The sequence below is a fragment of the Maniola jurtina genome, chromosome 26 (assembly GCF_905333055.1).
Source record: "Maniola jurtina chromosome 26, ilManJurt1.1, whole genome shotgun sequence".
In the NCBI taxonomy this organism is placed as follows: domain Eukaryota; kingdom Metazoa; phylum Arthropoda; class Insecta; order Lepidoptera; family Nymphalidae; genus Maniola; species Maniola jurtina.
In genome coordinates, this window is record NC_060054.1 from 3,514,911 (window position 1) to 3,530,490 (window position 15,580).

General features: G+C 39.2%; 2 protein-coding genes across 6 annotated transcripts in view; both read left to right on the top strand.

Moving 5' to 3' along the window:
• Positions 1-15,580, top strand: part of LOC123878693 — a 317,944-nt gene that overhangs the window by 271,022 nt on the left and 31,342 nt on the right. The window lies entirely within an intron of this gene.
• LOC123878593 (coiled-coil domain-containing protein 186) lies at positions 122-12,225 on the top strand. 5 transcript variants are annotated; one of them, XM_045925880.1, is made up of 17 exons: positions 122-1,450; positions 1,799-2,011; positions 3,440-3,559; positions 4,560-4,668; positions 5,053-5,207; positions 6,130-6,239; positions 6,554-6,713; positions 7,014-7,151; positions 7,429-7,530; positions 7,828-7,918; positions 8,550-8,638; positions 9,198-9,218; positions 9,364-9,402; positions 9,635-9,841; positions 10,670-10,690; positions 10,934-11,080; positions 11,564-12,225. In XM_045925880.1, the coding sequence occupies exons 1-17, from the start codon at positions 305-307 to the stop codon at positions 11,633-11,635; spliced, it is 2,940 nt and encodes a 979-aa protein (XP_045781836.1). In that variant the 5' UTR covers positions 122-304; the 3' UTR covers positions 11,636-12,225. The 5 variants fall into 5 exon arrangements, with proteins under 5 accessions (XP_045781836.1, XP_045781837.1, XP_045781838.1 ...); XM_045925881.1 differs by lacking the exon at positions 10,670-10,690; XM_045925882.1 differs by lacking the exon at positions 9,364-9,402.

The window sequence follows — 15,580 nt, forward strand, 5'->3', positions numbered from 1 at the left end:
TTTTTTAATAATGAAGCAAAAATATTCTTCATCAAAAGTCGGAACTTATTGTTGTTTGGTTTTTAGTTGCATCGTGTAAAGAACCTTAAGCTGCAATCCTTTGTAATCGAATTTGTATTTTGTTTTTTGTTGCCATTTGTTGCTAAAAAAATCAAAATGGGAGAATGTCTATTAGTTGTCATGTAGTTGTTTTAAAAATAGTTTTGCTAAAAAAACATGTTTTAAAATCACAATGGCGCAAGTTTTTATAACAAAATTAACGTGTTTTAATTGCTAAATGCTAATATTAAGTGGATAACGTGAAATGTCCTCAGAATCGATTGAATGCGCCATCCATATTGATAACGTGGACGTAGTCGAAGGAAAAGAGAATGGATCGAAATCAGTTTTATCGTGCGATTCCGGTGTCGAGACCCTCGACTCGACTTCCGTTGCAGATCCTATTCCGTCTGACTCCGATATTTCGCCCGAAAAGGTAGACAAATCCATGGAATTAAACATAGCAATTGGTGCTCTAGAAAGTGGCTCTGAATTATCTTCTCCAACTTCACTATCTTCAGATAAAGGTTTTTTGAATTTCGAAGACAAAGGCGGTGCAATAGAAAATGTAACATACTTTACTAATACAGATTTAATAAATGATATAAATACAGAATCAGCTTGCAACAATTCAAGTCCTATAGAAGTTGTAAGGAAATCTCTCTATATGAATAATGATAAAGCCTTAGCAACATCAACTGTTAGCCTTAACGAGCATAATGCTATCGAAAATAACTTTGATACCTCAATCAGTCGGAGTGCAGAGAATATATCTATTTTCCCAGAATCAGTAGCAAATGATAATGATTCCACAACCTCTAGTACCAAAGACCTTGATAAAGATCAAATATTATCAGACTTTTCGTCCCAGAAAAGTAAAGTTAGTGCCACACAAAAAATTGTACCTGAAAATCCCCAAACACTAGATGTCCGATATGCAAGGTTACCTAAAGACCTCCTCGCACCAGATCTAGGAAGCATAGTGAAAAACGTTCACGGAATATTCTCATCTGTTAGTGGAAGTTTAAAGAATGCATACAATAATAGTCACAGAGTCTCACAGAAACCACAGATAAAAAATGTTAAAACTATAGCCAATGGAAAGATCATGAGTGATATTTTCGAAGATGCATCTGATGAAAAATTAAATGATGTACATGATAAAACACCTGTTGATTCGAATACAAATAGTACATACAGTAACAGTATGGAATCGGTCTCAAAAGTTGGTAACGAAGAAGAAAATGATCCAAAGAATGAAATGTTGCGGTTGCAAATTGAATCGTTGGAACGGGTGTTGTTTGAGCAACGGAAGGAGAATGCATCGTTAAGGGAGAGGGTCAAACAGCAGATGGATGAACTGCAGGCTAAAGATCAGACGTTTAAGGAATTGGAAGCTAAAGTTGATTTGGTAAGATCCTGTCTTTCAATTGAGCTCAATATTATTAATTGGTGTAGGTATATCTTATAGCTCCAGATATTATCATATGACTTGACAGGCCAGAAACGGCAGTACCTCTTTTGAAAACAGCTTTTATGTTTATATCAGTGTAAAAAACTATAAAAGACTCTTCGATCAAAATCACAAACTTTAGACTCAATTTTAGGATAGTTTTAGGCCATTTTGCATATTAATGGGGTCAGATTTGTATTTACTGGGTCAAAAATATACAGATCACAAAAAAAATGTAGTTTTATTGGAAGTTTAAATACAGTAGTTTTGTTATTCTTCATTTTAATCCTAGTTTTTGTGATACAGATGTGCAAGCGTGCAGAGCAAGCCCAGAAAGAGAAAGATGCGGCAGTGATGCGGTATGCCAGTGTGGAGTGTGCAGCTATTGAGGCTAAGAAGGCTGCAGAAACTGCTGCCAAGGCTGAACGTGCTGCCATCACAGAGAAAGAACTGCTCAATGCCAAGCTGAAGACTGCCAGGGATGAGAAACAGAGGATCTGTCAGCTCTATGATGATAAGGTAAGGGAATGGTAGCTAAGTGGCAGTGGCGATGGCTGGCATAGCAAATAAGGACTTAATGCCAGACTACACAATGCCAGGGGTGAGAAACAGAATTTGCCAGCAGCTGATATTAAAGTAAGGATAAGAATTAGAAGCTAAGTAGGTGGTAGGTAGATCGGATGAAGGTGGCTGCCAAGGCTGAACATTCTGCCATCACAGAGAAAGAACTGCTCAATGCCAAGCTGAAGACTGCCAGGGATGAGAAACAGAGGAGCTGTCAGCTCTATGATGATAAGGTAAGGGAATGGTAGCTAAGTGGCAGTGGCGATGGCTGGCATAGCAGATAAGGACTTAATGCCAGACTACACAATGCCAGGGGTGAGAAACAGAATTGGCCAACTGTATGATGTTAAAGTAAGATTGTAGGAATTAGAAGCTATGTAGATGGTAGGTAGGCAGGATTGAGGTGGCTGCCATGGCTGAACATTCTGCCATCACAGAGAAAGAACTGCTCAATGCCAAGCTGAAGACTGCCAGGGATGAGAAACAGAGGATCTGTCAGCTCTATGATGATAAGGTAAGGAATTGGAAGCTAAGTAGGCAGTGGCGATGGCTGCCATAGCAGATAAGGACTTCCTTAATGCCAGGGGTGAGAAACAGAATTTGGCAGCAGATGATGTTAAAGTAAGGATATAGGAATTAAGAGCTAAGTAGGTGGTAGGTAGATTATACTTAGGTAGGGTTGGTTAGTTAGCATTGTCAATCCCCGTAGGAGAGACTTGGTTACATAACCCGTTAGCAAGGGTCACAAGTAATTATTGTTGAGGGTAGTTCATGCTGTCTTGATAGTGCAAGAGTATCGTTAGTACGCCCATAAAGGCTCTGTTAATCTCAAGGTTATAAACCAAAATTGTAGTTTCAAAGTTATGATAAATTAAGCTATGTACATAGGACATGCTTATCTCTAAACAGAGATTTCTTCCAGCTTCCTGTTGCAGGTTGTGAGTAAGGTGCATTAATACGTGGAATAGGCCCTATGGTACTAGAATTATAAATGATTAATACAAGTTATTGACTTTTTGTGATTTACAGCCAAAATTAATGCTCAATCTATCTTTTAGATTAGTTTATATACTATGTATATCTACATTAAGCTGTATATTATTTTGTGTTTTTTCTTTTTCTTTTTGTTTGTTATGGGTTGTCTTGTGACTTATATTGCCTGAAATAAAAATTATTATATTATATTATATTAACTTGTTGATAAGTTACTTAGCAACCCTGTTATTTGTAAAAAAGACTTTTGACAAATAACATCATTGCTAAGTAACTTATTGACAGATTACAGATAGATTGATTTTAATTTTAATTGACTTCAATCTTAATAATAATTCGTATTCCTTCCTTGAGAGTGCCATTCATATACTTATTAATTATTTGTCACAGTGCCATGAACTGCAGAATACGGAGCGCGAGGTGGCGAAGGTGCGCGAAGATTTGCGGGAGCTGGAGGGAAGGCTTAAATGGACACAGAGCAAGCTGCGCATGGAGATGGATGCTTCCAAGGTAAGGGATATATTTGAAAGGACAAGTTGACTGAGCTGGCATAGGCTAGGGAAATATATTATTTATAGGGTTCTCAAAGAAAAAAGGAAACACTTAGGCCTCATTTGCACGAGAGCTTTTTTAACGTCCGTTAAAAAAGCGTTCAAATAGAACAAATGCATTCCCGAGTATCTGTTCACACGTCAACGCTTTTTTAACGCTCGTGCGAATTAGGGCCTATAGCATCACATTGTTGTCTGTCAATTCCCATCAAGCTAATCAGAACCAAAAGTGTTTTGTGATGTAACCACAAATTCTGTTTTCGGATTTATTCCTTTACTTGTGCTATAAGATCCACCTATCTACCAAATTTCGTGATTCTAGGTCAACGGGAAGTACCCTATAGATTTTTTTGACAGACACGACAGACGGACGGACAGTCAGACAGACAGACAGACAACGAAGTTCTATGTAAGATGATTTTTCACGCGCGATTTTATTTTAACTTTATGCGTCAAATATCATGTCAAAAGTACGATTTTAAGAGGGCTCTCTCCGTCACTCGTTTCATATAATCGTAGTTCCAATTTCATTTGAATATTAAGCAACCAAAGTCCATGAAATTTTGCAGACATATTCTAGAAACTAATATCTATGTCTGTGGTTTTCCAGATTTCTGTTAAAATATTCGGTTTCAAAGTTACGCGGTCTTAAAAATTTTCATACAAATCTTTGAGCCCCTGTAATTTTAAAACTACATATTTAAAAAAAAATCTAAAACACCACAGACACAGATATTAGTTTCTAGAATATGTCTGCAAAATTTCATGACCTTTGGTTGCTTAATATTCAAATGAAATTGGAACTACGATTGTATGAAACGAGTGACGGAGAGAGCCCTGTTAATGGTGAACTGTACTTTAGACATGACAGTTGCCCCATAGAGTTAAAATGGCGCGTAAGAAGTCATCTTACACGGACTATACTTGCCCTTGACCAAACCTATTTATTCATCTGCCAGGAAAGCACAGAACGCGCGGAGAAGTTAGCACAGCAGTTAACTGAATTGGAAGCTGCGAAAGAGGCGGCCATTACCAACTCCACTGAAACTGTTCGCGCGAAGCAGTTAGGTAACTATATATTTATTTATTTACTAGCTGATGCCCGCGACTTCGTCCGCGTGGATTTAGGTTTTCCGAAATCCCGTGGGAAGTCCTTGATTTTCCGGGATAAAAAGTAGCCTGTGTGCTAATCCAGGAATATATCCACCTCCATTCCAAATTTCAGCCAACTGACGATCCAGTTAATCATTTTATCCAAGTTTTCTTCAAGTGGTATAGTCTTCAAACTTAAAAATCTTTTTGGTGAAGTGCTTTCATCTGTGTGTCTGTGCGTCATGTCTGTCTGTCCGACGTGTCTGACGTGGCCGCCGTGTCGCACGTGTCCCACACGTCTTACTCCTTATGTCTGATGTCTGATGACTCGCACTTGACCGGTTTTTTATCTTGTTACAGAAACTGAACTGAAAGAAAGCCAGGCTGCCCTTATAATGTGTAGACATGAGAGAGAGGAGTTGGAGCGAAGACTGAGCACCACTATACAACAGTTAGATATATGTAGGAAGGAACGAGACGACTCCACTGCAGCGCTTGCTGAGGCCAACCAACAGGTAAATCCATAGTCCATACTACTATTACGAAACTAGTTGATGCCCGCGACTTCGTTCCTGTGGATATAGGTTTTTAAAAATCCCGTGGGAATTTCCGGGATAAACAGTAGCCTATGTGTTAATCCAGGGTGTAATCTATCTCCATTCCAAATTTCAACTAAATCTGTCCATTAGTTTTTGCGTGAAAGAGTAACAAACATCCATGCATATAAACTTTCATGTTTATAATATTAGTAGGGTAAGCAGTGATAGGCGTAGCTTGATTTTTGGGTTCCGTACCTCAAAAGGAAAAACGGAATCCGTATAGGATCACTTTGTTGTCTGTCTGTCTGTCTGTCTGTCCGTCCGTCCGTCCGTCCGTCCGTCCGTCCGTCCGTCCGTCCGTCCGTCCGTCCGTCCGTCCGTCCGTGGTGTCTGTCATGAAAACCTATAGGGTACTTTCCTTTGACCAAGAAATATGAAATTTGGTAGGTAGGTAGGCCTCATAGCACAAGTAAAGGAATAAATCCAAAAACTGTGAATTTATGGTTCATCACAGAAAAAACATAAAAATGCGTTTATTTTTCAAAGTAAGATAACTATACCAAGAGGTGTATCATATGAAAGGGCTTTACCTGTATATTCTAAAACAGATTTTTATTTATTTTTATGCATAATAGTTTTTGCAAAATGTCGGAAAAAATACGTAAATAAGAGTACGGAACCCTCTCAGTGCGCGAGTCTGACTCACACTTGGCCGATTTTTAATTTCATGGAATTCTGACAGTTGTCATTAGTATACATTGGGTTGATTAAATGTATCTTAATTGTTATTCTTGTTTTTTTTTTTGTGATTGAGCTAAATAAACTTTTATTTATTTTATTATTTATTATTTGAGTGAAACAGGGTTCACGAGATAACTCATGTTTGTATTATTCTCAGGTGGAATGCTTAAAGGAAAGCAACGTTCGTCTGGAAGAGGAGGCTGCCGAACTGGCGGCTTTGAGAGCTCAAGCGGCCCTCGCTGACACTCTGAGTGCGCAGTTACAGAGGTAAGTAGCAAAATAGCAGTCTCAGCAAAGGGCCCTATGAACCTAGTTCGCATACCTACAAGTCTGCTATTTTGAAAAAACCATTTCGGTGGCCAATGATAAAACATACCTACCTATTGTGGTTCACCAGATACAGCCCACTGACAGACAGACAGCGGAGGCTTAGTAGTAGGTACGGAACTCTAAGAGTGAATAAGTTTTCTTGTACTAAATTTATTTTCCACTATCATTTTGATACTTATTAGTTTAATTTTAAACTGAAATAGAAGTTTTAACACAAACTCCTAAAAAAAAAGAATAACATTTGTTTCTAGGGAGACAGAGCGCGCATGCCTCGCGGAACAGGCTTTAAGTGCGGAGCGTGCTCGCGCAGAGACGTGCTCCAGAAGAGAAGCGGGTGCTCTGGAGCACGCGGCACGTCTGACCGCGCAGCACGTGGCGTCCAGAGCTTGCGCTAGTGAGCACGAGGCTAAGGTCAATACTAACTATAATAACCCTTGTCTACGACTCAGGCATAAAATTTGTAGCTGTCATTTGCATTACCAGCATACTTTGAAAACCCTTGTCTACGGCTTGGGAATAATTTTCGCTATAATTCTTCTATTGATGGCTAGATGATGCCCGTGATTAAGTCCGCATAGATTTAGGTTTTTAAATTAAAAATTCCATGGGAATTCGAATCTTGGAATCTTTAATTAACCAGGATGCCTATGTTGTCTGAAATGAAACTTTATAAACTTATGAAAACTAATAATAGTGCTACTATTGGTCTAGGCTCAAGCACTCGCAGCGGACAACGCTTCTCTTCGTGAGAAAATAGAAGCGTTGGAGAACGAAGCGGAGAGATTGAAGGCAGCGTTAGCAGAGGAAACGGAGAAACGGTTTAAGGAGAACAGGGTGCTGGCAAGGAAGGTGAGTGTCATCTATTACGTTTCTCTTCGTGAGAAGATCGAAGCATTGCAGAGAGATTGAGAGCAGAGTCAACCGAGGAGACAGAGAGATGTTTTATCACGAAAGGCCAACCGGTCAAGACCCGAGCTGCTGCAAGTGCCAACAACAACTACACAAAGTTTCAATTCAATCGGACGAACGATGCAAGAACGCATGGAACACGAAGGCACTAACATTAATATTTATATACGTAAGAGACTATGTATGCCAATTATACTTGAGATTCATTTTGTGATAGGTGGCAGAACTAACTGAAGACGCAGCTGAGGCTAACAAGAAGCTCGAGTGGGAGACGGGTGAAAACAGCGTGTTGAAGAAGAAACACGCCAGTGCCATTAAGGTAACTTGAGTAACACGCACACGCCCACACCCCACAAATGCGCATACACACACACACACAGAGACATACACACACGCCCACACACACTCACATTCGCACACACTCGTACTTGATCGATTTTAACTTTATTTACTTTATATTGCACGCCTACACATACGCACACGCTCAAACTTACGCACACGCCCACACACACGCAAACGCCCACACACCCACCCAAACGCCCACACACACACACACACGCACACACTCGTACTTAATCGATTTTAACTTTATGTACTTTAAATTGTCATATTTCAGGAACTAAATCGCGAACTCCAACGCGCTTTAAAACGCATCGAGCAATTGGAGTCCAAACTACTTCAGAACGACAGCACGTCCACTAGAACTGGTGAGAAATATTGTCATACTAGCCGATGCCCGCGACTTCGCCCGCGTGGATTTAGGTTTTTCGAAATCCCGTGGAAACTCTTTGATTTTCCGGGATAAAAAGCTGCCTATTTCGATTACAGGGACGCAAGCTGCTTCGGTACCAAACATACAAATCGGTTAAGTGGATGGGTCTTTAGGAATTCCGCGGGAACTCTTTGATTTTCCAGGATAAAAGGTAGCCTATGTCCGTTCCCGGGATATAAGCTAAGCCTGTATCAAATCTCGTCAGAATCGGTTACACTGTTGGGCTGTGAAAAAGTAGCAGACAGACACACTTTCTCATTTTTAATATTAATTATGGATATAGTCGTCCGAAATCCGTAAAATGGCGGGCGGGCGTGCGTGCATGCGTGCATGCGAGCGTGCGTGCGTGCGTGCGTGCGTGCGTGCGTGCGTGCGTGCGTGCGTGCGTGCGTGCGTGCGTGCGTGCGTGCGTGCGTGCGTGCGTGCGTGCGTGCGTGCGTGCGTGCGTGCGTGCGTGCGTGCGTGCGTGCGTGCGTGCGTGTGTGTGTGTGTGTGTGTGTCAGCTAGTAAGTAAATATGACAAGGCCATCATCGCTACTGATGAAATAAATGATGAATTATTACAGGTTCAGTGTCATCCCTCAGCAGTAGCGAAACGCCTCCCAACGACGAGAGGATGCAAAACGGACACGCTGAGGGGCTACCAGATGTACAGGTAAGCATTTATGGAAAAAAACCGGTCAAGTGCGAGTCTGATTCGCGCACTGAGGGTTCCGTACTCGGGTATTTTTTCCAACATTTTGCACGATAAAAACTATTATACATAAAAATAAATAAAAATCTGTCTTGGAATGTGCAGGTAAAGCCCTTTCATATGATACCCCACTTGGTATAGTTATCTTATTTTGAAAATTGAAACGCATTTTAATTTTTTTTAATGATGTAACCACAAATTCGCTGTTTTCAGATTTATTCCCGTACTTGTGCTATAAGACCTACCTACCTAACATGATTCTAGGTCAACGGGAAGTACCCTATAGGTTTCTTGACAGACGACGGACGGACGGACGGACGGACGGACAGACAACAAAGTGATCCTAAAAGGGTTCCGTTTTTCCTTTTGAGGAACGGTAACCTATAAAGCAACCATCTCTATGCTCCACCAAGGAGAAATCTTTTTCTAAAGTTTGATGTGCAATATCTACTGCCGTCCCCTGTAGCTACTCGTATATCTTCGCATTTTCTATAACGATTTCGTATTTTCATGCTATCAGGGAAAAACTCAAAGTCCAATGGTAAGGTTAAAGAAATACATGAATTATATGAAAAAAAAAAAAACAAATTTGCACCATATTTACATTGGTATTCTATGCAAATAACTTATCTATAACAAAGTAGTTATTAAAATATTGTATTAATTTATGTATTAATATATTACAGATAAAGCAATCGAATATTCTTGACAAATTGTTTCCGAAGGTTAGAGAAACTCCTTTCAAGTAACATAAGTTTCGCCTATCGTTATTTAGTTTAGTAGTAAAAACGAAAATAAATCAGTCGTAATATTTAAATCTAGTATTTTGTTTGTAATTAGTAAGTCTAAGTTCAGTTATGATATTATGTAGTATGTAACCATTTTGTATATATTTTTCTAGTCTATTGAATGGCAGATAAATAAATATTAGTTATTTAATTTCATCATATTTTGTAGACGCGCGAACCTGACCGTCAAGCGTTAGTAGAACGTATAGTCTCCTTACAACGAGCGGCCGCCGCGCGCGCCGAGCGATGCGAGTTCTTACAAGAGCACTGCGCTCAGCTGACAAGGGAGCTGCGAGGCAAGAATCGTCTGCTGAGAGCCTTGTTGCCGTCACTGCCCCCCGCCGCGCTCGCGTCCGCTAACGCCGACGAGCACAAGGTAATAGGACGTCCTACAGGCACTGACCCTCTACAGGCGCTGACCCCTTACAGGCACTGACCCCCAATAGGCACTGACCCCCTACACATGGTGATACCCTACAGGCGCTGACCTCATACAGGTACTGACCCCCTACATAATTTGACCTTCGTGTACTAACCCCTTATAGGTACCGACCCCATACTAGAGCTGACCCTCTACATCCGCTGACCTCCTATAAGAGTACTGCTAAGTTGAGATAGCTCTGAAGCAACTGCTGAGAGCAAAAAGCGGCCGCTGCGCGTGCCGACTGATGTGAGTTCTTACGAGAGCACTGCGCTCAGCTGACGAGGGAGCTGCGAGGCAAGACCGCCTGCTGAGGGCCTTGTTGCCGTCACTGCCCCCCGCCGCGCTCGCGTCCGCTAACGCCGACGAGCACAAGGTAATGAGACCCCCTACAGGTGCTGACCCCCTACAGGCGCTGACTCTACGTGTATTGACCCCCTACAGACACTGACCCCCTACAGTTGCTGACCCCCTTCAGGTGCTTGACCCCTATCTACAAGAGCATTGCTCAGCTAAGAGCGCCTTGAGGCAAGAATCGCCTGCTGAGAGCCTTGCTGCCGTCACTACCTCCCGCCGCGCTTGCGTCCGCTAACGCCGACGAGCATAAAGTGATGTGACCCCCTAAAGGCGCTAACCCCTACAGGCGCTATATGACTCTTTCAAATAGTCCCTCAAGCCTTGCTACAATGAATGAATATTCTTATGGACTAAATCTGCTAAAATCATCATTATAAAAAAAAACTAATAAGTATAATTTTTTGATTTCTGCCATGCTGCTTTCAGCCGAGAAGAAAATTTACAAAGGTAATTTTTTATTCTATCATTTCTATCTTGTCTTAAATTGTCCGCCAAAAATAAGGGACTTAAGAGATGGTTCGGGTCAAACTTATAAAACTCTAATGAATGAATCTATCTCTATCTGGTGTGTGACACGATAAACATGTTTATCATGTCATACAACAGACAGAGATGGCATGACTTGTGATACTTTTTTCAGACAACTGATAGAGATAGCAATATTTACTGTACAATTTTCTCCTACAACAGAAAGAGATAGCGCGCTTGGGAGGCGGTGCGATGGCTGCGGTGTGGGGCGGAGACCCGGCGGGCATGACATTAGAATTATCACTAGAAATGAACAAACGACTGCAGGCAGTGTTGGAAGACACGCTGCTTAAGAATATTACGCTTAAGGTGAGAAGCCACATAGTGAAGCGTTGATAACCTAGTAGGGCTTGAAAATCGGACTATTTTTCTGGACCGGGTTCGGGTTTTGACGCCCAGCGTTCCAAGTCCGGAGTTCCGGAGGTTCGAAGCATCATTAAAAAATTGAGCTTTGATTTTAACATTTATTGCGCTTAAATGAATGTTCTTGTCTGTTAAGCATAAAATAAAACTATCAGTTAGAAAAATGAAAGTAAACTTTATTTTACGACCTAGTAAAATTAATTAGTAAGATTTTCTTTATTAGGTTTTCCATTGATAAAATTGCCTTGGTATAGGAATACTTTGCATTCCTGGGATGCAAACTAGCCAACTGTTTAACTGTTTAACAGATTTTGACGAAAGGTATACCTTTCGTCAAAATCTGTTAAACAGATGGACTGTGATAAGCTAGCAAACAGACACTTTCGCATTAATAATATTAGTATGATTAATTATTTTTTTATTTGACAGGAAAACATGGATACTTTAGGGGAAGAGATATCCAGGCTGCGAGAGCAAATGAAAACCGATGACAAGAAATAACTTTATTTTTACTTATTAATAATGTGGATGTAAATATATTTATTGAGAGGTCAATCCGTTGCCAGTGGTCTATTATAGTCCTAGTTAAAATTTAAAAGAGAAATATCATGCTTTATTGTACACCATCATAAAAATAAAACATCACGCAACAAAAATAGTAAGTAGTACAATTTGGCGGCCTTATCGCTTTGAAGCGATCTCTGCCTGCTTAAAATTTCGTTTCTCAAAACTAGTTTTGAACAGTTAAAACTAGTTTTGACCAGTTAAAAGTTGAATATTACATGGCCAATCTTATTAATTTGACTGATTTTCATTTGTGATGTTTTATTGATGGTTTCGGAGAAGTGAAGATTTTTGTGACATGAAGTTAATATAACGCTATCTCTGTTACGTAATCCCATACAAAAACAGAGAGCGCGCTGTACTAACCTCATTCCACGGATAAGTTAGTATAGCGCGCTCTCTGTTACGCAATGCTAAATAGAGAGAGAACGCTATACTAGCTTCATTCCACGGATAAGTTAGTATAGCGCTCTCTCTGTTACGCAAAGTTAAATAGAGAGAGAGAGCGCTATACTAGCTTCATTCCACGGATAAATTAGTATAGCGCTCTCTCTGTTACGCAGAGTCAAATAGAGAGAGAGAGAGAAAGCTATACTAGCTTCATTCCACGGATAAGTTAGTATAGCGCTCTCCCTGTTACGCAAAGTCAATTAAAGAGAGAGAGCGCTATACTAGCTTCATTTCACGGATAAGTTAGTATAGCGGTCTCTCTGTTACGCAGAGTCAAATAGAGAGAGAGAGAGAACGCTATACTAGCTTCATTCCACGGATAAGTTAGTATAGCGCTCTCCCTGTTACGCAAAGTCAATTAAAGAGAGAGAGCGCTATACTAGCTTCATTTCACGGATAAGTTAGTATAGCGGTCTCTCTGTTACGCAGAGTCAAATAGAGAGAGAGAGAGAAAGCTATACTAGCTTCATTCCACGGATAAGTTAGTATAGCGCTCTCTCTGTTACGCAAAGTCAAATAGAGAGAGAACGCTATACTAGCTTCATTCCACGGATAAGTTAGTATAGCGCTGTCTCTGTTACGCAAAGTCAAATAGAGAGAGAGAACGCTATACTAGTTTCATTCCACGGATAAGTTAGTATAGCGCTGTCTCTGTTACGCAAAGTCAAATAGAGAGAGATAACGCTATACTAGCTTCATTCCATGGATAAGTTAGTATAGCGCTCTCTCTGTTACGCAAAGTCAAATAGAGAGAGATAACGCTATACTAGCTTCATTCCATGGATAAGTTAGTATAGCGCTCTCTCTGTTACGCAAAGTCAAATAGAGAGAGAGAACGCTATACTAGCTTCATTCCACGGATAAGTTAGTACAGCGCTGTCTCTGTTACGCAAAGTCAAATAGAGAGAGAGAAAGCGCTATACTAGCTCCATTCCTCAGATAAGGAGCACGATTACCGCTATGTATTTATTGGGTGTCGTTTTTATCAAGGAGATCAATTTAATCTTATTTTCCCGATTTATTCCTATCAAAATTGACACAGTAGTTTTAAGAAAAGAACAAAAAATTATTAAAAAATACATTCCGATTAGCATTTTATTTGCAGGGTTTATTTTTGATAAAATTATAGAGTATTATTCGTTTACTATGGTAAAATGTCCTTAAGAATTTTCGTGGATAGTTAAAAAAAATGTGCTATAATGTAACTATTGTATATTATGTGTGTATGCTAAGGTGAAATATGCAATGAAAATGTAAGGGGTCTAAAATCAAGACTGCTATGCGCATTTAGTACATGTAAACCGCCTGTACCTGTGGTTTGCCAGATTTCCGTAAAAATATGTAATAAGTTACAGGGACTTAAGAATTTGTATGAAAATCTTTTCATCAGTGAAAGGAAAACGCGTTTTCACATGTGTTTACGGTTTACATGTTGCGAATTCGCATCGCATTTATTTTAGACCCACTAGATTCATACACATCATTTTATTACTACAGTTCAGGACCCTATTATTATTCGAAAATAGAAGCAATTAAATATCACTTGCTTTAACGATCATGGGAAGATCATGAGCTCTCAGGTAAGTGCGCGCCTGTATGCCTGAGGTTGGAATCTGTAGAGCGTACTTTGACTTTGCTTAGACTTAAGTCTCAGTTAAAACGAGATAGATTTATGCCAGCGGTATAACGCTGTCTCGTTTTAACAATGTCTTAAGTCACTTAGTGACTTAAGACAGATGATGAGATAGACGCTTTATAGATGTCAACCTAAGTCAGGGCACTAGTATTGTGTATTTCACCTCTATTATAATGTTGTTATGCCGTTATTTATGCGATTGTACAAACCACTTAAACTGATTATTATATACTTTGCGATCAAAATCAATGGAAAAAGAATGGAATGGAATGGAAGAATGGAATGGAAATTTGTAGAATTTTTAGTCATATAATAGTTCAGTTTAAGTTTTATGTACAACTGAATAAGTAAGCCTATGTAAGCCAGTGTTGTTATCTTATATTAAATGTCTATATTATTATGATAAATAAATAAATCATTATTGTAAATTTTATCCTAAAAGATGTATGTAAAAAAAGTATAATTTAATCCTATAAATAAAATTTTATTTTCATACGTGTTTTAACAATTGCGGCTGTTAGGCGATTATACAGGATGTTTGGTAATTAGTATATAATGACGACATGTACCCATGCTACTTTGATCTGATAAATACAATGCTGAAATATAATGACGAAATAAAATTATAAAAATTTCCATACATTTTTTTTAATAAAATTTTAAATTTTGTATGGAAATTTTTATAATTTTATTTCGTCAATTATACTTCAGCATTGTGTTTATCAGATCAAAGTAGCATGGGTACGTGTCGTCATTATATACTAATTACCAAACACCCTGTATACAGGGTACACGTACCAACAACGTACCGTTGATCTGATAAATACAATGCTGAAGTATAACGACGAAATAAAATTATAAAAATTTCCAGTATAGGTGGGTTAATTAGCAAGTATATTCTTCGAATGATTTTTGTTGAGTTTCGCCCCAAATGAAAGGTGTTTACTTTTTGAGAAGACTATTAAGTGGTCTAGTTATTTTGCTAAAGTTCGAGAAGTATCGTCGGTAATAGCCTGTAAGACCTAGAAATGCTTTTATATCTTTGCAATATTTTGGAACTGGAAATCTTTGACTGCTTGAATTTTGTCTGGATTGGGTTTTACGCCTTCGCTAGAAATAATGTGACCTAGGTACGCTACTTCACGTCTTAAGAATTCGCATTTGTTTGGTTGGACTTCGTATGGCAGTTCGTATTTTTGGAGCCTAGATAAAAAAATTCAAAAGAAAAAGAAATTTTTGAAGTCGGTTTTATTTTTCTTTTGAAAATTTTTTATTTCACAATTTTTAGTGGCCCCACTGTAATATAATATGCTATCCCCAGTTAAAACCCTACTGTTTACTAAACTATTACACTGATCGCGAGCAATTTGCCCTAGTCCATTGAGGTGTTCTGTTCTTCATCTCCGAAGATATTCATCAGATCATCACCAAATTTATATGGGACCACCTGCACTGTATACCCTTTCAAACAAAAAAAATATTCCAAATCGGTTCAGGGGTCTTTGAGTAATCGGTGAACATACATAAGAAAAAGATTCCGACGAATTGAGAACCTCCTCCTTCTTTTGAAGTCGGTTAAAAAACATATTTGTTTGTTATTTGAAACCACTAAATCGACATCGTAAAGTGTTTTGGGTTTTTCTAAATGTGGATCTACTTGAGAACATGTTGAGATTGCAGTGTTAAAAAGGTCGTTCTTAGATAAGAACGACCTCTCAGATGAGAGTCCACATGCAATGGGAAATATTGTCTTTATGTCTGTCGTCTAAGAGATTGTCTGGAGAGATATGGCGGTT

Excerpts from the sequence above, each read along its gene's own strand:
- LOC123878593 (XM_045925880.1), top strand. The coding sequence starts at position 305 with ATGTCCTCAGAATCGATTGAATGCGCCATCCATATTGATAACGTGGAC. Across the intron at positions 3,560-4,559 it reads TGGAGATGGATGCTTCCAAG|GAAAGCACAGAACGCGCGGA; the intron begins GTAAGGGATATA and ends TTCATCTGCCAG. Across the intron at positions 7,531-7,827 it reads AACACGCCAGTGCCATTAAG|GAACTAAATCGCGAACTCCA; the intron begins GTAACTTGAGTA and ends GTCATATTTCAG.